General features: G+C 33.0%; 2 protein-coding genes across 3 annotated transcripts; one reads left to right on the top strand and one right to left on the bottom strand.

The window, feature by feature from the left end:
• Positions 1-2,276: 2,276 nt before the first annotated feature.
• LOC143923172 (stromal membrane-associated protein 1) lies at positions 2,277-9,797 on the top strand. Of its 2 annotated transcripts, none has more exons than XM_077446719.1 (5): positions 2,277-2,623; positions 5,991-6,121; positions 6,227-6,405; positions 7,319-7,424; positions 7,520-9,797. In XM_077446719.1, the coding sequence occupies exons 1-5, from the start codon at positions 2,506-2,508 to the stop codon at positions 8,399-8,401; spliced, it is 1,416 nt and encodes a 471-aa protein (XP_077302845.1). In that variant the 5' UTR covers positions 2,277-2,505; the 3' UTR covers positions 8,402-9,797. The 2 variants fall into 2 exon arrangements, with proteins under 2 accessions (XP_077302845.1, XP_077302846.1); XM_077446720.1 differs by having other exon boundaries at positions 7,523-9,790.
• Positions 9,798-12,398: 2,601 nt separating this feature from the next.
• Positions 12,399-13,613, bottom strand: Irbp18 (Inverted repeat binding protein 18 kDa). The gene is made up of 2 exons (XM_077446767.1): positions 13,328-13,613; positions 12,399-12,918 (listed from the first exon to the last, which is right to left on the bottom strand). The coding sequence occupies exons 1-2, from the start codon at positions 13,421-13,423 to the stop codon at positions 12,694-12,696; spliced, it is 321 nt and encodes a 106-aa protein (XP_077302893.1). The 5' UTR covers positions 13,424-13,613; the 3' UTR covers positions 12,399-12,693.
• Between the last annotated feature and the right edge of the window lie 8,672 nt (positions 13,614-22,285).

Below are 22,285 nucleotides of genomic sequence, written 5' to 3'. Positions count from 1 at the left end.
AAGGTGGAATTAGTCCAATTGAAAAAACACGAGTGTGTAGTTACTGGTAATTTATAATCTAGGTAATTACACTGTCATATGACGGTTGGTGTTCAAACATTGAAAAGTTTATTTCTTCCAGGGCGTGGAGTCATTAAAAAAACGCGACTCTGACCGATTTTAAATATCTTAAATGTAACCTTATGGGTCTCACCTATTTCCCCATCGAACTCGAACTATACAATTACATCATCGCGTCCTGTACGAACCATTGAGGCACAGCTACACAAAGAATAACCTCGACCCTGTAGAAATATTCCAGAACATGATCCAGCCAAGCTACGCGTTGCACAATCAACTAGTATATAAACCAGCGCATCATACCCAGATGCCAGTGAACTTCGGGAGTTCAGCTTGCTCATTCCTTTGAAGCCGAGTAACTATCTATAAAATTTGTAGCAACTGAATAATAAAGATCCTCTTCCAAACGCACACGTGTTTCCCTGCCTACAAATCAAGATGGCCGAAAATTTAAATATGATCCAGAGTGGATTAACTGACTTAGAGGCTCGCACCCTGATTCCGAACGATTTGCGAAAATATTAAAAGAAGTGAATGCTAAAAATTAATTTATGAAGAAAAAATAAAAAGCTACCAGGTAAATAATAATGGATCAGTAGTTTGAACTAAATATTTAGGCTTTTGAACAACAGATGTTTATGAACGTACGATTTATCTGAATAAATAATTATTTATTTAACGTTTTGTATGTATATATGTATGGGTAACCGGATTATTGCGCAAAAATCGCGAATAAGGAATATCTGGCACTCGATTTCTCGTTAGTACAATATTCGATTGATAAAGTTTTTGGGTGGCAGATGTTCCGTGATTGAGACTTAAGTGACGTGCGCAAGATCGCTTTTTGCGGAATAATCACCGAACCTTATCCAGCACGACCCGTATCCTGCAGGTGTCATGCAAGTGCGGATAGTATTCTTTGGTACATTATATAGTCGTATTCATACTCCATTCTCGCATGCGCATTTACGCATTCATGCGCGTCCATATAGAATGTACCTGTAAGATCGCCAATTTAGTAGTCGGCGGTCATCAGTGTAAGACAGGGAAGGTATGTTGACCGTATCCCGGTCTAACGAAACACGTGTTGTGTAGTTTGAAAGAGGATCGTTTATTTGCGTTCAATTGGTACAATGGTTATTGTATGTACGAAGAGGTTTCTTCGGAGAAGTGATCTATTTGAACTCCAGAGGCTCACTCTGCCGGTGGAGGTTGCTGCGTTGCTTTATAAACGTTTTGGGTTGAAGTGTGTCGTGTGCACATCTTTTGTTCTTGGTACTCGCGCTGCCCTAGTTATGCTGCGAGCGTGGTTTTATGGGTTCATACGCCTGGACGTAGTTCGTGGTTTTTATGGGTTCAGTGTGTTCTTCCTTTGTTTCCCAGATACGTGTATAGAAACACGTGTCGACCTTTTGACGAGGCGAGCGTGTGCCATGCGTTAATGACTTTCCTGGATATGTGTCGCAGTGACCTGATGAGATCATTTCAGCCAGCAGCATAGCTCGGACGTTAAGCTTCTGCTTACCGTCAAGAAGGTGCCGGGTTCAATCCCTGAATGAAAATGAATTTTTCAGAGTATGCTGTTGGTCAGACCTGGACTTGTGACTCCAGGTTGATCGTTTCCTATCAGAGTTTGCCAATTTTCTCTGATTTCATTGTTGAAACGGTTCCCGGAAAAAAAAATTTTGGCTAAAAATCCTTCCTACCTACTATGTCACCATTATTTGAAATTTGATTGATGTACAATAAAAATTTATGTACAATTCATAGATGTCTCGTTAATTTGCGAGTTTTTTCAGTGTCTCGCAATTCAACGACTTATAATAAAAATGCTGCATTTGTATTTGTAATTGGCCAGGAAGGCGCATTGGGATTTACCTGTAAGGCCTTCCTGGTATATATGTAAAATAAAAATAAAAATAATAATTTCAGTTGTACTGTATGCCTACATACCAAATAATACTATCCGCACTTGCATGACATCTGCAGGATAGGGTCGTGCTGGTATGAACAGACCTTGAAGCTTGATCTAATCGTCAGAATCGAAAATCAATCACTCGTAATGCAATTGCTAGCCACACACTGTCAAGTATTGTCGACAAAGCCTCAAATATTGGGTAATTGAAGGTGTGCGACTGGCAATAGGAATATTCTACGTGAGAATGCAACTAGAATAGATATTTGAAACGAAATATAAGATCGTCATGGGCGTAAATATTGGTGTTGAGCGCGTGACGCGTCACGAACACTCGCACGGAGCGGTGAGGAGCGGAGAGTAGTGGCTGCCGAGCGGTTAGTCACTCGCTCGTCGAGCTGAAGTGTTTCTCGCTGCTGTGATTGGGCAATTGGGCAATCTGCTGTCCCCCACTCGCTGCACTTACTGCACTGCACTGCACTGCACTGCACTGCACTGCACTGCATACGACATAGATTGACGTCGACGCCATGTCGTCACGATCCGAACGCGATCGCAGTCGACAAGTGCAGGAGAGATGTCAACGCGAGCTCACCAAACTCCTCAAGGATGACGACAACAAGTACTGCGTCGACTGTGACGCCAAAGGTATTCATTTATTCAATTCCATTGCATACATTCGTGCCCCAATCCAATCAATTCAATTCCCATTCCTATTTCTTTCAACGCTCGTTCGGCCCATTTGTGCAATGCATTTCACCTACATCCTCCAAATTCCACACCAACTGTCACCTTTTTGTCTAATCAAATCACGTACTTGCATTCGAGTGCGATAGCCATACAAACACATTGCAGCCCCTTTCCCTTGATGTGAAGCCAAAAAAATATATATCTAATTTTAATACTCGATTTTCCATTTCGTCGAGGTCCTTTTTTAATCCCGCTTACCTTGTATCTGTGAGGGAGAAAGATGTAATCGAGAACTGGGTATAGTCTTTAGTGGGTAGGAAGAATATTCAGTTGCTCGAATTTCGTAAGGAATCGTCCCGACGAATGTGTCAAATAGCCATCAAATTCCAACGGAAATTTTATGATTTAGTACAAAAAGAATCCAGGCGAAAATAAACGAATAGTTCACTCGACGAATCCAAATGATTTTTGAATGACAATTAAAAGTAAGTCATCTGTTTGAAGGGTTGATCACAAAATTAAATCCCGCTAGAAATACATGAGAGTAGGTTATGAACAATTCGATCAATAAATATAAATGGATTAAAACAATGGTTAGACTAAGAAGTACATATCGGGATATGTTTTATGTTTTCTATTAGTACTGTATGCGTAAGTTCGATTACAATGTTAAAAATTAAACGATGATTGGAATACCATTAACCTTATCACATTGAAAATTATTATCGGTCAATAAATTGCTAATGATTTTGTTTTGTTTCATTCTTCAATTAATGGATTTTTTTACGCTATCGAGCTTTTCAAAATTATGGTTTGGACACACCTTTTGAATTTCCTGTTAAGTGTCTATCTATGTGGCTTGACTTCCTGTTAAATTCATGCTATCTACAATCGACTAAAGTTCTGTCACCGTTTCACTTTAAACTTTTATTATTTTGATCAATAAATTTTAATAATATAGTGTCCTAGTTTATTATAAGACTGCAAAGCGTGTTTAAAAGCCTAATGTTTTATTAATTTTAGTAATTGAACAGCTTTAATTTCTAGTATTTATCATGTTCACATATGTACACCCACCAATGACGAGTGTATCTAATAAATATTTCAAACACTATCATTGAAAATTTATCTACATATGTACATACATGAAAGTTACATAGATTGTAGAGTATCATCTGAAATGGATTTTCACTATTTTACCAGACACATTAGAATTCTGGAAATTAAACGGCATATCTATCTATATGGGTCTATCTCACGGGCAACGAAAACGCAAATATCGGAAGGCAAAGATCGAAAATCGAAAGATCAAAAAAAAGGGCGCATGGTAAACGGTACATACTCACTTAATTTGCGCGAGCAGGATACAACAGGAACAAGAGGAACAGGCTTTTCCTCCCGTATTCTGCGCGCGCACATTAATACGGCAGGAAAAGCCTGTTCCTCTTGTTCCTGTTGTATTCTGCTCGCGCAAATTAAGTGAGTATGTACCGTTTACCATGCACCTTTTTTTTGATCTTTCGATTTTCGATCTTTGCGTTTTCGGGCGTTTCACATTCGGGCCCGTCACGAAGACCGCTATCTATACATATAAAAAATCAATGTTTGTCTGTAACGTATGCGTTCCTATACCATTCAACCAATTGCGATGAAATTTACAGGAGTTATTGTGTGTATGTCCGCAATGGGTTATGTAAAAAAAATCGCCCAAGAACGGAAACCGGAAAAACGGAAATGAGGGGCATTGCAACGCAATAATTTCAAATGTTTTCGTGTCGCCACCTGCGTTGTTAGGGTAACATAAACAAACAATTGAATAATTTCAAATCTGTTCGCCGCCTGCGTTTTTCCGACAAATGGGAACGGGAATTGCATGCATTATTGTGGCATTGCATCGCATGCTGGGTTCAGCTAGTTTCAGCTAAATTTCAATGCAAAACTTCTTATTTTTTATCCTTTTACATTTTTCAACTGATTTTATTAATTACCATGGAAAAATTTATGGTTGTGGCTATTTGCAGGTACTATATCTGTAAATTATTGGCTATTTGCAGGTACTATATCTGCGACAGGCGCAAAGCCTTCTGCGCATGCGCGTGATCTGTCACTGTCAGCGTGTTTACTGTTAAAAATTTTTTTTAAACCTCTTAAAATTTAGTTAGAACTCGTAAAGTGACGTAGAGTAAAAAATATAATCCAAATTAGTTAATATTACTAATTATTATCATATACAACGTACAATACCTACATACAAGTACAAGCCGCGAACTAGCTAAATGATATAAATCTATTATAATAACGTGCGAAATTTATTTGCCTCATGTACAATGTACAATTGATTAAACATGTCTAGCATACATCAAATGTCAGAAATTATAATCGGATTATAAGTTCACGCGCATGCGCAGAAGGCTTTGCGCCTGTCGCAGATATAGTACCTGCAAATAGCCAATAATTCACAGATATAGAACCTGCAAATAGCCAATAATTTGCAGATATAGTACCTGCAAATAGCCACAACCAAAATTAATTCGATTTTTACATTATAGTGTTTTTATAATACCTAGTATTATATTGCTCATTGTAAATTATACCTATTTGTATTAGATTATCCTGAAAATGGTCTTAAAAATCGTTATATATTGTTGTTTTTTACTTCCCCCATTTTCTAAGAAGAACACTGATACCCAATTTAAAATTCAAATGCTTTCAATGTTCAGTTAAATGAAATTCAAGTTTAAAACTGTACAATAAGACTTCGGTTAAAGATTATTGTATTAATCTGTGCCGTAAGATAAGCAAAACAAACAACATATTTAGAAAAAATGGACAGACTGAGCAAACACTGGTTAAGCTATAGTTTTTTTTTGCCACAAATATTAATAACAGAAGTCGCTTTTTTTAGATCATATTACTAGTGTGAAAATAGGTGCTTTTCTGTTGTCTGAAGCCACATTAAAAATGGTTTCAAATAATGGAAAGGTACCGAAGAAAATTTTGAATGGATATCTGAGTTAAGATATTTATGAAATTTCTCCATAACCTCCGTAGCGTTTCTTATTTTATGATCGGGCCAACAGGGTATGCTAACAGACTATGATGTGTACCAGTAAGACATCAGTGTCATATTCATATGCTCATTTACATTCTGACCGAATCAGATGGTATATTTTCCTATGTGCACAACTGCACACTTGATCGACCCCCTACTGCATGCGGATCCCCATGTCATCGATGCGATGCGATGCGATGTATACCCAATTTATCGATTCTATGGTACTAAAAGTGCTAAACATAAAAATTAACTACCTTAATTACTTTCTAGGACCAAGATGGGCTTCTTGGAATATAGGTATATTTCTATGTATCCGATGTGCTGGTATTCACAGAAATCTTGGCGTTCATATTTCAAAAGTGAAGAGCGTTAATCTAGATACATGGACACCAGAACAAGTAGTAAGTTGGTGATTTTTGTTTTTGTTCTCTTTTGATTATACAATTTTTTAATAACTTTATGTGTATTGACTTTTTTTTTAATTAACAAAGTTTTTACTTTTGTAGGTATCTTTGCAGCAGATGGGAAATTCGCGAGCTAGGGCTGTTTATGAAGCAAACTTACCTGACGCTTTTCGCCGACCTCAAACTGATTCAGCCCTTGAAGCATTCATTAGGGCAAAATATGAACACCGCAAATACGTAGCGCGTGAATGGGTTCCACCGTCGCCTCCTCAAGTTAATTGGTACTTTAACTCTTTATTTTGGTATATAATTTTAGACTTGCTTATATCCTCAAAACCTGCAGTTCCAGATTCGGATTCTTACTTCAGTTCCGGATCCAGATTCCTGTTTCAGTTCCAGTTCCAGTTTCCTATTTCAGTTCCAGATCTGATTACTTTTTCAGTTCCGGTTCCCATTCTTGCTTTAGTGCTGTATTCCTTTTTCAGTTCCGTTTCCAGATTCATGTTTCATTTCCGGATCGGGATTCCTGTTTCAGTTTCGGTTCCGATTAATTATTGCTATTCGTATTGTAACTTAATTTTAAATCATGTATCAATTTGCTTTCGAAACCACCCGTTGAAATTTCAACGGGCATAACACTAGTTATTAATAATAACTGAGTGTATCAAATTGACTGTAACAGCATTCTGTACGATTACATGACATTACGTTCACTGAAAACTCGCTCACAGCCATTCGATCAACAACATCTTGCTCAATTACGCTTCATTCAAGGACAGTTCATTCAAATTATTATTATTATGTTATTATTGTTCAATGGTCCTTGCGGCCGTATATAAAATAAATAAAATAAAAATAAAATAAAATAAATAAATAAAATAAATGACAACTTACTCACGACCGTTGGTTCGCAGACATGTCATTCACAGATGTTTCGTTCCCAAATATAAAACAATTGTCCGCGGAGCTTGCTAGTGAGCAGTGGAGGGTTGCTATTCATTTTTTCCTGTTTTTTTCATAAATTGTTGTATTTTAACGGTCGTGAGCGAATTGTCAGTGAACAGTGTTGGTAAGCGAACGGTTATGAGCGAGTTGTGTGTGTGTGAACGAAGTTTCTGTGATTGATATATACATACTCCAATCAAAACCAATTTCGTCAGTTAAGATGATGTGTTTTTTGTATTTATTTTTCAGGGATAAAGAAATTGACGAAGAAATGGAAAAACAGAAAAAAAAGAAAAAATCAAGTTCTTCAACTCTTAGCAGCAATTCAATACCAACATCTGAAAAAAAATCAAATGTATTGTATATTTTTTTATATTTTATATATATGTATATATATAATTGTTAAGTTATAATTTATTTTGCTATAATGTATCTAACATTATTGTATAGAAGTCATCTGATGTGGTGCCACAATTGTTGCCAAAACCCAAGTCATCAGCTAGTCCCAAACCCGGTAGATCGACTCCGAAAAGGGACTCTGGAGGAACAGCAGATTTATTAGGAACAGCAACTAAAACACCGGTGGAACCTACAACCCAAAATTCGTCTACAGATGATGTTTTTAGTAGCTTCTTATCAGCGCCACAAATTCCCCAAGATGTTAAGGAAGTTTCAGATTCTAAAGTATCGGATTTGAAATCTGAAGAGGAGAATTTTTTTAACCAACCTGCGCCGAGTGAAAGGGAAAAGTCCAAAATGACTAAAGATAGCATATTGGCTTTGTATGGACAAACACCACAAAATATTGGTGCTCAATTTTCACAGCAAAATAGTGTATTTGGAACGGGGTTCCCTCAGCAATCATACCCACCACCCAATCCAGCTTTTGCACAGGCATTTACTAACTTCTCTAATCAGAATGCGTTCATGTCGAATGGTACCGTTCCTATAGCAAATACAATGCCTCAAAGTTACATTGGAGGATTCAACCAATTTCCACAACCAGTTGGAATGCCGAACACATTCAATAATCAATACCCAACGAATCAAAATCAATTTGCTAGTCTGCCGAATTTTTCAGCCAACCTTGGTAACAACTCAAACCAATTTCAATCTACGCCCCAGTTTCAAAATGCCAACGGTGCTTTCCCAACAAACTCGACTAATGGATCACAGTCATTCTTTGGTGCACAAACTGGTAATAATATGACGCAGCAATTTGGTGGTATGTCTTTAGGCCAAAACGCACAACCTATGAATGCGTTTCCACCCACGCAAAATAACATGCCTAGTTTGCCAGGAAAACCTCAGCCAAATACGGCATGGCCGTGAGGTGTAGATTTTTAGAATTTATGGTCACTACATACTACTATTACATATATATGCTATATATTGAAAGACCGTGAATATTTATATGTATTGTATATTATTAGAACTGAATTGTAGAAAAATTGATTCCAATTTGGATCATATATGTATGTTGCCAGGGTGAGTTCAACTCGAACGTGAGGCTTGTGTTATGCATTTATAATATATATATATATAATTATGTATGTATGGATGTATGTATGAATTTCGATTAATGAATCTAACATGTGCTATTTAATGTGTTATAAGTGTGTCTGAGAGTATATCGCTTTTATCGTCATTCCCATTTTATATAAGTTTTCTTTTACCATTTAAAAAGAATCACGCGATACCATCCCCCCTCCCCTCCCTCTTCCTTTCCATTATTATGAAATAAACTGTGACTTAGACATTAGACAAATAAACTCATTCTTTAGACACGAATCTCTGTTTCTAAATTCAAATCTTCATCATTTTTTATACAAGGTTTTTTATTATTCTACTCATCCTCCTCAAGTTGTCACGTCATACACACCAGCTCATATATTATCATACATTTAAAATCTTTCCATAAAATTTTCCAATATGTCAGAGCTTCAGTCAAATCGGTTCAGTTGTACTTAAGTTACAAGGCGTCATTATCACAAACATATAGATAGTGAACTTTTTATATTCATGTATAGATTTTATTATTGTGACAGAGTAATTTTCCACAAATGCAATAAAATATTAGTGCAATTTAAGAGATTAAAAATGGAAATTTTATGAATATACATACATGTAATTGTGTTTAAAATATTGTATGAGGACCTGATTTTACTTACTGAAACTGTTTTATGTTAATAGTAAAACAATTATAAATTACAATACACATATGTATGTATGTATATTGGGTGTGAGGAAAATGCTTAGCAATTTGTATTCGTCAATTGGGTCTGTATTATGTTATTGATAGAATTTAATACCTTATTGATCAGTAAATAATTATCACAATTCAGTTTTTTTTTCTTTTATTTACATAATATGTTTAATTGAAAACACAACATTTTTCACGATCACAAAATGTCATCTCTTGATACTTTGTATCGATATGTATAGGTAAAGTAAAAATTGAAACGTTATTTTAAAGTTATCGACATGTTCTAATAGAATATGGCAACTGGAACAAAATTGCATTAATAATTAAATTTTAGCCAATTTGTCACTGACTGCATTTTTGGGGAGGGACTCCCTTTCCAGTTGGAGAGAGAGTCCTTTCTATCTAGTGTATGTATATCAAGTGCACGGTAACTAACCAGACAATTTCACACTAGAAAAGCACAGTGTGAAAGTTACTATTTAAATTTGTGTATCGAAGAAAAATAAAAGTTCATGCTGTTTAAAAATTGTTTGTGTTTATTTTTAAACAAAAATTTTAACATTGGATAGACTCATGTCTATTGGTCATGGAATCCAAGTGCACAAATGCATCACCAGTACGAAATAAAAGAGTTATGTACACAGACAATCACTTGAAAGATAGTTTATTTTTTAGAATAAATTTAATATAAAAATGATTCCTTATATTAAATCAATCATAATAATGCCCTAGTAGTTTGGAGAAAGTCTCAAAACCTTAAATGCGACTATCCGCTACCAGATTACCATGATACAAGGATCCTGTAAGGTAACCTCTGACCCTGTTCAGAAGCACCAATTTTGAGTGTATTTCAGGACGTTCTTGCTCCGAACAAGAACGTGGGCTGCAGGATTTAGTTACATCAATAATTAAAAATTGAGTAAAAGTGAGAACGCTCGACAGGAAAAGCGGGGCTAGATTTTGGTTGCCATTATGCCGGTGCCAGACATGAGTTCAAAGAAGTGATCACTTCTTTGAAGACTTTGCTCACACATTTGGTCACATATTGTTGTATCTGCCAGATATATGTTCAAAGATTAGATCAACTAGGCTCGCGCAAGTGGGCTTCGCGCAGTGTGGCAGGCACACAAACATTTGGACCTTTATCCCTTTGATGTGCGCTAAAAAACCGACACGGAACGGCAAAGCGCACGTAAGTGATCAAATATGTGACAATAGTATCAAATGCCCGTGTGAACACTTATTTGATCACATCTTTGAACACATGTCTGGCGCCGGCATAATGGCAACCAACATCTAGCCCCGCTTTTCCTGTTGAGCGTTCTCACTTTTACCAAAAATATTAACGATAGCAAAACCCATGACCACACGTAGTGGTACTTGGCACGTGCTTCTCTTTAGATAGTTTTACACACGTAAAAAAGCGCTGGCACGCCTGATCTATGTTATAAAATCCAGGCCAGTCATCCCCTGGGGTGTTTTCGGTGATATTTTATCATTCTATTGTCGTAGGTTTGTCAGGGATCGACAGCGGTGATTCCCATTTTTGAGAAACTTGTCGAAATAATAAGATCGTACGAATTAGCAATGGACATGAGGATACGCTCATCATACATATGTAGGCAAGACGAGATGAGGACTTGCTGTACGTTTCAGTGTGTCTGCGCTTGGTCTGTGTCACTGCAAGGAAAGTGGCTTAATGGAAAAAATTAAAATCGATTCCTTATGTGGCCTGGCACATGGTAAAGATCTTTCAAATCTCTAACCCCGACCTACGCTAACGAGTCGACAAATGATTTTAATTTTTTCCATCTTTCGACTTTCCATCAAGTCACTTTCCTTGCAGCGACGGCCGCCAATTGCGCTCATAAGAACCTAAACGTATACTCACCTTTTTGTAGAAGACTCCATCCATGTTGCCAAGCAGACAGACTTCAAAATCGATGATTGAACACAATTATTATAAGACTAGTCTTCAAAATCGATGATTGGAAGCACAAAAAAGGAGGTATTTATCAAAATACAGAATATTAATATTTCGAATAGTACAAATGCAGAATATTATTAGAGTTCAGAATATCAAAGTAGTTAAGAATGGAATTACTCAAAATTCCTTCATTTTGGTATCCTGAATACAAATATTCTGCATTCGTATAATTCGAAATGTGGATATTCTATACTTTGACTGACTGCCCACATATGCATAAAAATATACCAAGTAGAAATTTGTATGAGAGATTTTGATATTTCAGTACAATGATACAGGCGACAATAAAAACTAATATTTGTCTTACTACAACAGTGTGGCGTAGCAAAGTCGTGCAAAGCATGAGAACCCGCTTGACAGGGGATCCAAATTTAAATATGTATATATATATTTTACATTGGTACACTATGTAATTTTCAAATGGGATAATTAATCACATAATCCCATTATTAAAATAAGACTTAGTTGGAAATATATCCATAGGACTCATCACAAAATTTTGCCGCCTTGAGACGAATTATAAATAAATCGGTAAGATTAGTTAAATTTATTTTTTTACGAATGTAGACTGATTATACTAAGGACCGGGCCGCACCGTGCAACTTTGTCGGCCGACAAGTTGCGCGACACAAAAAAATGTATGGAAATGTGTGCGACAAGCAAGTTGACGGGTTTGGCATGTCCCATCTACCTGCATGCATTGGTCTGGTCGCCCTCAACCAAGTTGTTCGCGAGTTGAGCGGTGCGGCCCGGCCTTAATAGTCCTGTATCAACAAAACAATTGAATCGTTTTATCTAATAATTTTAAAAATCAGGTTAAGGGGGGGTGAGGAGGCCTTTACATGAGGAGGCATTTTGGATGAGTGTCCAAAATTTCTAGCTACGCCACTACACTAACGCAAACGTTTATGAAAATTTTCTTAATATTTGCACTTGAAAATGAATACATAAATTAACGGTAAAATGAAATATTAGCCTCGCATTATTGATAGTTTACTATGACACAACTGGCAGGTTTACTTGGTGTAAGGCGATCGATATTCTCTGCCTTTAATAAATGGTTCAATTTTCGATATCCTCCCATTTCTTAACACGTGAACTTAAAACTATGATGAATCAAGAAGTTTAAATGAAAAAAAAAATCATAATATATTTTTAAATTTATTTTATAATCAACAAAGCCTACTTTTGGAATAAAATATACTTGTTATAAAAATAAAAGTTTTGTGATATTTTTTTGTACACTCCAGACAGACTATTGAGTTTTTATTTCAGTTTTTCACTACTGAATTAAATCACTTTTTATTAATTTCTGACAAAGTCAGCTGAAAATTATATTTCAATAAAACAAAACGTATTATGTATTTATGTACATATATAAGTAGCACATTAAATAAATTATTATTGCAGACATTAAAAGGTCTGTTTTTATTAAGTGGTTGTCTCTTCGTCATCAGGATCGTCTTCAAGCAATTTTTCCAAGTCTACACCTTCGAGGTTTCCATTAGCAACGAAAAGCTCTTTCAAAATACCTAGTTCTTTCGTCTTCTCCCGAACTTTATCTTCAAGTTTTTTATTTTCATTTTTAAGTGTTTCTATGCGATCCAATGTTTCCTGTGTTTTTTGTTTAGACTTAAATCGACTCTTTTTTACGGCCTAAAATACAATAAAATCAATAATTAAATGTTCAAAATAAATTATTATTGCAAGCAAACATTTTATACAAATAAAATTAAGTATAAAGGCAATGGACCCTTAAAACTAAATAAGGTTTCTATTGAATAATACATTCGTGAACTGTAAATTATAAAAATGCAATCCAAAAAAGAGTGATCAGTGAACTCTTAGAAAATTAATTTTCTTAATTTAACATGAAACAAAATATATAATTTTCTTAAAAAACTATAAGTTTTAAATGGGGGAGGGAGGGGGGGGGGTGTTTAGCCAAAGGTGTCCCCTCCACGTTGGCTGCGCGTATGATGCAATATTATGTAAACTTGTGACATTTTACAATTGTAATAGTGTCAGCGATAGATTTAATTCAATATTGCATTAAATGGCAAACCTGGTTATTTCTATCACGCTTTTTCCTGTAGTCCTCGCCATCATACTCTTCTGCGTCGCTATTCTGTTGATGACTACTCGTTCTTCGTGGCGCCATCTCCACTGCTCACTTTCCACTTCTTACACCGATCAAATCCTATGATTTTATGGCCTATCCTCTCTAATATTGGATCTTCAAATTGTAAATAACGAATATACATTTGAGAACAAAACTATTCGCTTCAGTAAACACTTGCGTTTGACGTTATTGGCCGTAACGATTGTGATCCGACCATGATCCGAATGTCATCATGTATTTAATATGGTTCACTGATTTCATCCCAAATGTGAATCGCTACCAGGATAGCCGCTGCTACGAAAATTGCGTGCGCGGTATCCTGCCACACAGGAAAATTGTCCAAATATTGCTCAGAAAATGCTTTTTTTTATGAGATTTTTATTATTATCGACTAGACGTATGAACTTCGCATGTTGATACGGACATAAAAATCCGTAACATCATTTTAAATTTGATAATAATAAAAATCTCATTAAAAAAAACGGTAATTGGACTATTCGTCACATTGGCGTGGTCACAAAGACAATTTTTGCCATGAAAATCGCGAATACACAATTTTTGGCACTCAAGTTCTCGTTACTATGATAGTTATCGTTAGTATGATGGACTTTTCGGCTGTCAGATGTTCCGTTATAGAGATTTTAGTGACTTTGTGACGAGTAATTTGTGACCAGTAATCACCGAACCAAAAAAAAACATATGCTGAGCAATAATTGGGCAGTTTTCCGGTCACCACATCCTGCTAGTTGGGACCAACTCGGCTATGGTTCGGTGATTACTAAAGAGCGGACCCAGAGCGCGCTGTTCATTGTTCACATGTTGTAAACGCATTGTTAAAGGTTTGCCGAACCTTTTTTACAATAATGGAACAATAGACTAGAACTTCCGGTCCTACCTCTAGTGATTACTAGTCAAATGTGAACCGGTCACAGGACAACCGGTCGCTCTAAATCGGTCACACGTGATCACCCGTCACACTAAAACTGGTCACGAGAAAACTGGTCAAACCCGAAAATTGGTCACGAAAAAACTTTTCACATCCAAAAATTAAGTTTAAATTTAAAATAAAGTTTTTTTTGTGACTAATTTTCGGGTGCGACCAGTTTTCTCGTGACCAAATTTAGTGTGACGGAAGATCACTTGTGACCGATCTAGAACGACCGGTTGTCCTGTGACTGGTTCACATATGACTAGTAGTCCGTTTACTTCGGCTATGTCGGTTCATCGCTACACTACTTCGTCCCCCAGGTGCCAAATATAACACTTGTGTGCATTAACAAGCCAGTCGTTTCATTCGCCCTACCCCTATAAGTCCATCATACTAAAGAGAACTCGAGTGCCAAATATTCCGTATTCGTGATTTTCATGGCAAAAATTGACTTTTGGGCGATCGCAATTTGCGTAATAATCCAATTACCAAATTAATGTTATGAAAGATAAATCAGTATGAATCAAATTTAAATAAAACGAAAGAAATCGTTCATGTTCCATTTATTTGTCAAACATTATTTTTAATAGGGAGAAAAACTTTAATTAGAATTCCACTTATGTTATATTATAATTCTAATAAGATAGATACATACATATCGAAATAGACGATTTAACCATTAGCTACCTCTTGACGTTGGACCAATGACAAAAATTTTGTGCATAAAAAATGCGTGTGGCAGTTTTTTGTGGTATTTTGTCATGACTCGACCAATGTGAATAACATGATAGTGGTTTGTACAGTTATTGCTATTGATAGTGGCACTATATAGGGTTTGATGTTTCGCGACAGCGAGAAAAAACTGCCTCCTCATGCCCTCTCTTTAACGTTAGTCAAGTTGCAACAAAAAAACCACCATCATAAGCGTGTAAGTGGTGCTTATTTTTTGTGCACAAAGTTTTTGTCACAGGGTTGGCCTAACGTGAAGAAGAGGCATTACATATTATAGAAACGCGAACAATTGACGCATCATCAATATAAAGTAAACTTACAACGATCGAAATTCAAATGACATAAAAACATCTCTAAATATATGTACTTTTCATGTGATTAATTTCAAGGCAGAATTCAAGTACATTTGACTAACACTCTAAATATAATATTAATCGATATATTAATATATAATATGGAGAAAAATATCTTACAGAACTCTTTTATTAAATATGAATATTTTTATTTATTAGGATTAGTGCTAAAATAATCTTTTAGTGGTACTTTTGTTTGTATTGTATACATGATTTTGATCATAAATATATTTGAGTCTTAATGTGTATTTTGGTACTATGTATTTTATACATTCAGTTTAGTATTATGACTAAAAAAAGCAACTGCAACAGAACAACAAATAAATAAATTATCTATTCAACATAATGTATCACAAATCAATAATGATTGTATCCATTATATCGTTATTAATAAAATTGACCACATATAAAATATAAAAAAAATAATAATTCAAGTAATGAATAGTCCTCATTTTATTGGGATAATTTCTTCCATTAAGGATAAATAGTAACTAAAAAAAATTTTTACCCCCCCCCCCCTCCAAGGGACAATTTTTTTAAGTCTTTTTTTTTCATCTAACTGAGCATTTAAAAATAAAAACTATACCACGTGGTAAGAATAACTAAAAAAAATAGCGGCCACTAAATAATATTCCCACAGTCATCAACAGCTTTATAGTAATACTAGTGTTTTTTCGGTCGATACAATATCAACAGTATTGATAATTGAAGTAATATGTCGGTTAATAAAATTCATTTCTTTGTCACACTCATGGTATAATTTTCAAATAATCTTTAAATATCTGAATTCGATGAGTCTAACATAAAAAAATATTGAAAATGGAGAAAGAACAACCAAATTAGAGAAAGTGTACGCGTTCGTAGACGAAAACCTGCACATTGATTGATGTTGTCACACATCCTGTTCCGTGCGCTCAAGCAAGCGATGCATAACGTCACTGCCTCCACTCACAACAAACAAATACATACATTTTATTGAAACCATGAATACAAGATCAGTGATCGATTCTGAGTGCAAATCAGTCAAAATCTCTAGGTTGAATTTTCTCATGATGAAAATATTTATCTACGAATATTTTATATATAAATAAAATAAAATATGTGTAGAATTTATTGCTACTTATTGGGATTTATTGAATAATTGGGATACTGATCCATCACAAAAGTCAGCGTTTGACCATAATATTATATATTTTTAAAGTTTGTTTTTTAAAAATGTAAAAAAAAATTTCAGAATATTATTCAGGTGATTTACAATTATAAATACAATAATAATAAATAAAATTATTTTATTACAAAAATTTTGAATATTAATTATTATGTGTATGCAAATATTTTAATATTAGAATATGATTAATTTTGCATAAAAAAAGATATGGCATTATCCTCGGAATCGAGTCAAAATAAATTCTTACTGTTCGAATTATATATGTATGTATGTATAAAGCTTATGTTTCAAGCATACAAATGTATGTACATCTAATGATAGATGGCGAACATATAACAAAACTATCAGTGTGTTCTGGAGCATTTTTCTCGATTTTTCTCATAGTTATTTAAGTTGATCCAAAAAAGGTCCACAATTAAACAAAATTGTTTCAGAAATTAACTCAACTTGAACTTGCCGGGGTAGCAGTTTACAACTATGAACCAATTTTAATTATATTTCAAGAAATATTATGTTTACACACAATAAAATACACAACTAAAAATAATTTTAAATGATTTTTTTAATCAATCATTTTATTAGGAAGAATCTTAAATGATTTTTTTTATCAATTATTTTATTGAAAATACCAACAATCAAAATCATAACTTAAATGCATATACAAGAATATAACGAGTCCAGAATAGTAAGCGAAATAGACTAACGAAAGAAAACCTATTCTTCTTATTTATTAATTCAACTATGTCAATCAAGAAAGCCACTGGCAAGATAACGGATATTTATTTCTTTAATAACGTTAATTTCATTCTATATATATATATATATATATATATATATATATATATATATATATATATATATATATATATATATATATATTTTATTTTATAAAAATAAAATTGTGCTCAATAATTTCGTAAAATTTTAATTTCAACTTTTACCCACTAACCATATATTTTTAATGAGGCTAATAAAGTTTTAAAAATGAAATAATTCACTCAATCACCAAAACGCTTGCTGACCATTGAGCTATAACTTATTCAACAACAACAGTAAATAAACGATTGTTAATAACATATTAGTGATAAAATCTTACGCATACTTAATATTTTATGCAAGAATAATAAATGTACGTGCCTATGTTCAAAATCAAATTATTGAACCGCAATAAAAGTAAAATATATTGCTTATTACAGAGGTTTTATTGTACAATCACAGGATAGTCAGATCGCCACAAAGGCGCAAAATTCTCACATTAACATTTCATGTAGGCAAGGGAACGGATTTGCGAGATGAGCATTAAAAAATGTAATTACTAGATTAAAAATTTGCTGTTAGGTAAAACCAACAGAACTAGACAAATTTTCATTGTGCATTTTTCGACAAACATTAAAAAAATAACTAACATACAATACTATGCATGTCGATTTAAAAAAATTACAATTTTTTTGTTTTAAATATGAACTTTTGTTTTTTCAAAAAAACAACGTAAACTAAAATATCCTTTTGACACATTATTGAATAACAAAATAACTTTTATAAATAACAAAACAACTTTTTGATATATTAATAAATAACAAAATAACTTATTGATACATTTCTGAATAACAAAATAACTTTGATGCTTTTATGAATAGCAAATTTGCTTTTTGAGGGTCGACAAAGCGACATTGTAGGCGCCAGAGCACTGATGGAATAAAGCACCATCAAATGAAAATTTCACCATTAAATATGTATTAGATAAACTTTGCAACTGTGTACGTACTTCCAATATATGTAGTGTACTCTCGATAATCTGGGCTCAGGTAATCCATGCATGAAACCAACATATTTTTAATAATTTCTTTTATAAAACAAAAGTACATATGAAAACAAGTCTTACGATAAAATATAACCATGAAAGTATGTACATGCATCAGTTCGACAAGGCTTCAAGTATACTACATATATGAAAGAATCACGCCTAGTATTAATAACATGTACATATATATATATATATATATATATATATATATATATATATATATATATATATATATATATATATATATATATATATATATATATATATATATATATATATATATATATATATATACGTACCATATGATAGTCACATATGTATGCGTTTTAGTGATTTCAAAAAATTTAGATAGAATCTTTGATGATATTCAAGTTGCTGATCCTCACATATAAATAATAAATCTGTGATCAAAAAAGGTTTACCCTTTTTACATACCTCTTTTACGTTTCACATGGCTTTCGTGTTAGTGGTCATTTTTATCTCTTATCCGATCGTTTTTTAAATAGATCTTTGGTTACAATTTAAAACTAGAATAAAACTTTGACGAAATCTTACTTACAAACTATAGCTATTATTTTATTTTTATTTACGAAACTATAGTTATTTGAAAAAAATACCATTGGTTCGTAAAAATATTGAAATTACAACTGGGGAGTCAGGAAAAAAGAACCGTAACCTCAAAAATGTTTTTTTTTCGATGATTCAGAGCACAATAAATATTTAAATCACAATTATCTAACGTTAATACATTATAATGGTAACATTTAAGAATATTCGTCTTATATTACATTGGCATTATGTAAAAATCATTCTTAATATTTTACTTTTTACATAGCTTACATAATTTTACAATTATTAGAACTTTTTCTAAGAATAGCAATTAATTTTTTACCATCTGTAATAGATTATATACAAAAATTCGTGTGGCGTACGTCCCGTAATTATAGATTTCTTTCATTATTATATTAATTAATTAAACAGCATAATTAAGAAACTTTCTGGAAAATTTTGATGTTTCAACACAAACAATTCTAATAATATATTTTGTATTACAGATTCACCTTTATGAATTACATATGTATCTATGATAATGTATTAATGTTTTTGGCCACTTCGATTTTAATTTTTCTTCTTAGCCTTTTCCAGGTTCATTTGAACATGTCGCTTCTCTTCTGACTGCCCCAATTGAAATAAATAAATATATTATATTTACAAGATTTATTTCATATTAAAGTTGATAGATGATTCATTAAAGATGTTAGAATGTTGTACTATTAAATTTCATACACACAGAATGAGGAATCGCTTTTTTTTACGTCATCAGTTTGTTCAGGTTTATATAAACAACTACTTTTTGCCAAATGGTAGTCAATTTTTACTAATTATTAATATTATCGATCAATAAAGTGAGTTTAAATAACAAGAAAAGATAATAGATATATACTACACAAATAAATATCTATATATGCACATACACTAAAGAAATACATACACATGTATGTACATACTTATGAATCGACAACATAGTTGGTTTCAAATTCGTTTCCAATAAATTTACTTGTGACAGTTACTAAAAAAATTGAATTGAAGTTCAATTTAGTATTACAAAAATTTAATTAAGTTTGTTCTTAACTCGCAGTCATATGATGTTTTGATATATTTAATGCATAATTATGCCCAAATTATACAATACGTATGCAAAGCTTAGTTGAAATTAGTGTGTATTTGTCGATTATAGCGAATATCTAAATAAATAAACAGATAAATTTTTCCTATTCATGTTTACATACATATAAATAATTTATTATTATAAGTGCCATCAAGTGACATTTTTATTATTCATAAGTAAATCGATAAAGTTATGATTGAAAAATTAACTAAAACATCCTTACAAATTGATTTTTAAATAAATCAAAACAAAAATGTAGGATGTCTTAGGAAAGACGCACTCTTTATTATTCACTCAAATTGATATATTTTTGAGCCTAAGGCAAGTTAGCCATATTGTACTTTTTAAAATAAAATTCCAAATGATGCCCTAAGAAATTGTGATGGCAGTGAATAAAATGATTTTTATATTAAAATAATATTAAAAATTCAGTCTTAATTAAATACGCAATTGTGATTGAATAAATAATACTTAAAAGCTTTAAAAATACTATTAAGAGAGATTTCAATTCCCAGAAAAAGTAAATATTTCCAATATAATACTTGTTTTCATTAAAATAGACTTTTAAAATTCACTGTACCTAATTGTATAAATAAAATGGCCTGTATTTAATTGGTTAGTAACCTTAATTACTTTTGGTCAGTTAACACATTCAGCCCGGCGCATGATTTCATACATTTGCCCATGTGGCGGCACTGTCACGCGTATCGGCACCCAATTACGCGTGACGGCATTAAATCACTTTATATAATGGGTTGTCCCTAAATCTTTAGAATTTTATAGGAATTCTAGTGTTGGGGTGCTCAATGAAGTGGAACCGTAAAATTATAGTCTGCTATAGCACTATCCGCGTGGCCACCGGTGGTACACGCCGGGTTGAACGTGTTAATATAATAATCTAGTATTTTATAATAATATATTTTGAGTTATTCATATTTTTTTAAAAAACAAACATTTATGCAGTTTTCCGAGTGCATATTTTGATTTGTCCGGAAAATATTTTTCTGCTTTCCGAACAAGCCATAACGATCGATCGTTTAAATCTGTATATTCATTATAACATACAAACAGTCCATATCTACATATTTATCTTATAGATAGTATGATCAATAGCTACAGTGAATGATAAATAAATAAAAAAATGGTCAATGCATTCCGGTCAGTAAATGAATGAATAATATTCATAATAAATGGTCAGTTATATAAATGGTGTGCTTCCAAATTGAAAACAACCAGCTCGCTTTTTTAAAAAAAAAATATAAGTTCTCAGTGGCGGAAGTATAAATTTTGCAAATATTTACAACAAAGAGCTAGAATTTAAACTTAAACAACTACTAAACAAATCACAAACTGTACAATCAAAAATATAACAAGAGATATAACTATAATTCGACAAGCTTTACATAATTGTGCAATGTATGTATTTATTTTTAATACATATATTTATTTTGAGATTCGCCTCCTTCTCCCCCTCTTCTGGTTTCGACACTGCAAGGTCTAAAATGAGACTTTTTCTGGCTTTTGTAACTATTAAATTCATAAATCTGAAAAAAGTCTTTGCTTCTTATGCAAACTTATAGTTGTTTTTATTAAACCTCTAAAATTGTATGAATGATACTTTTTGAGCGTCAATAAAATCACGATACATATTTAATATCAACTTTAAATTTTGAAACTCCATCTAATTTCATAACATTTCTTTTCAATGCTGATTTAAAAAAATCTCAACAGCTGGCTTGTGCAAATCAGACCAAGCCGGCTACAGCCCACCCTCGATTTTATATCTGCATTTGTTCAAAAGGCCTTCACGTCATGCTTTTCTGTGTGCGATGAATGCTTGCCCCCTTTTTATAAAAATCAAGTGAACCCGCAACCCCCATACATTTAAAAATTAATTTTTACTTAATTTAATAAGATACAAAACATTATTCAAATATTTAGAAATGGATTCAAAATGAAAATTATAGTAAGTCAATATTTTTATAGTTTACTGATTCACTTGGCGACCCTTTTTTTTTATAAATAAATGAAAAGTATTTAATTGAAAAAAATTGCCAAAGGGCAGATTTTTTTTTAATTTTTATGAGTTCAATGTAAGAAAAATCTAAAGGAATGCGCCGCAAGTAAATTTTGAAAATACCTAATAAATTTTTTCGGGTTTCTCGAGACATCCATAAATTTTTCGTTTGAAAATTTATCTCTTAAGCCTTTTCGCACACCACTAATCAGCCTAATACATACATATGT

Source organism: Arctopsyche grandis, chromosome 3, assembly GCF_051622035.1.
Source record: "Arctopsyche grandis isolate Sample6627 chromosome 3, ASM5162203v2, whole genome shotgun sequence".
In the NCBI taxonomy this organism is placed as follows: domain Eukaryota; kingdom Metazoa; phylum Arthropoda; class Insecta; order Trichoptera; family Hydropsychidae; genus Arctopsyche; species Arctopsyche grandis.
Note: the sequence above shows the minus strand (reverse complement) of the source record. Positions and strands in the feature narration are given on the sequence as shown.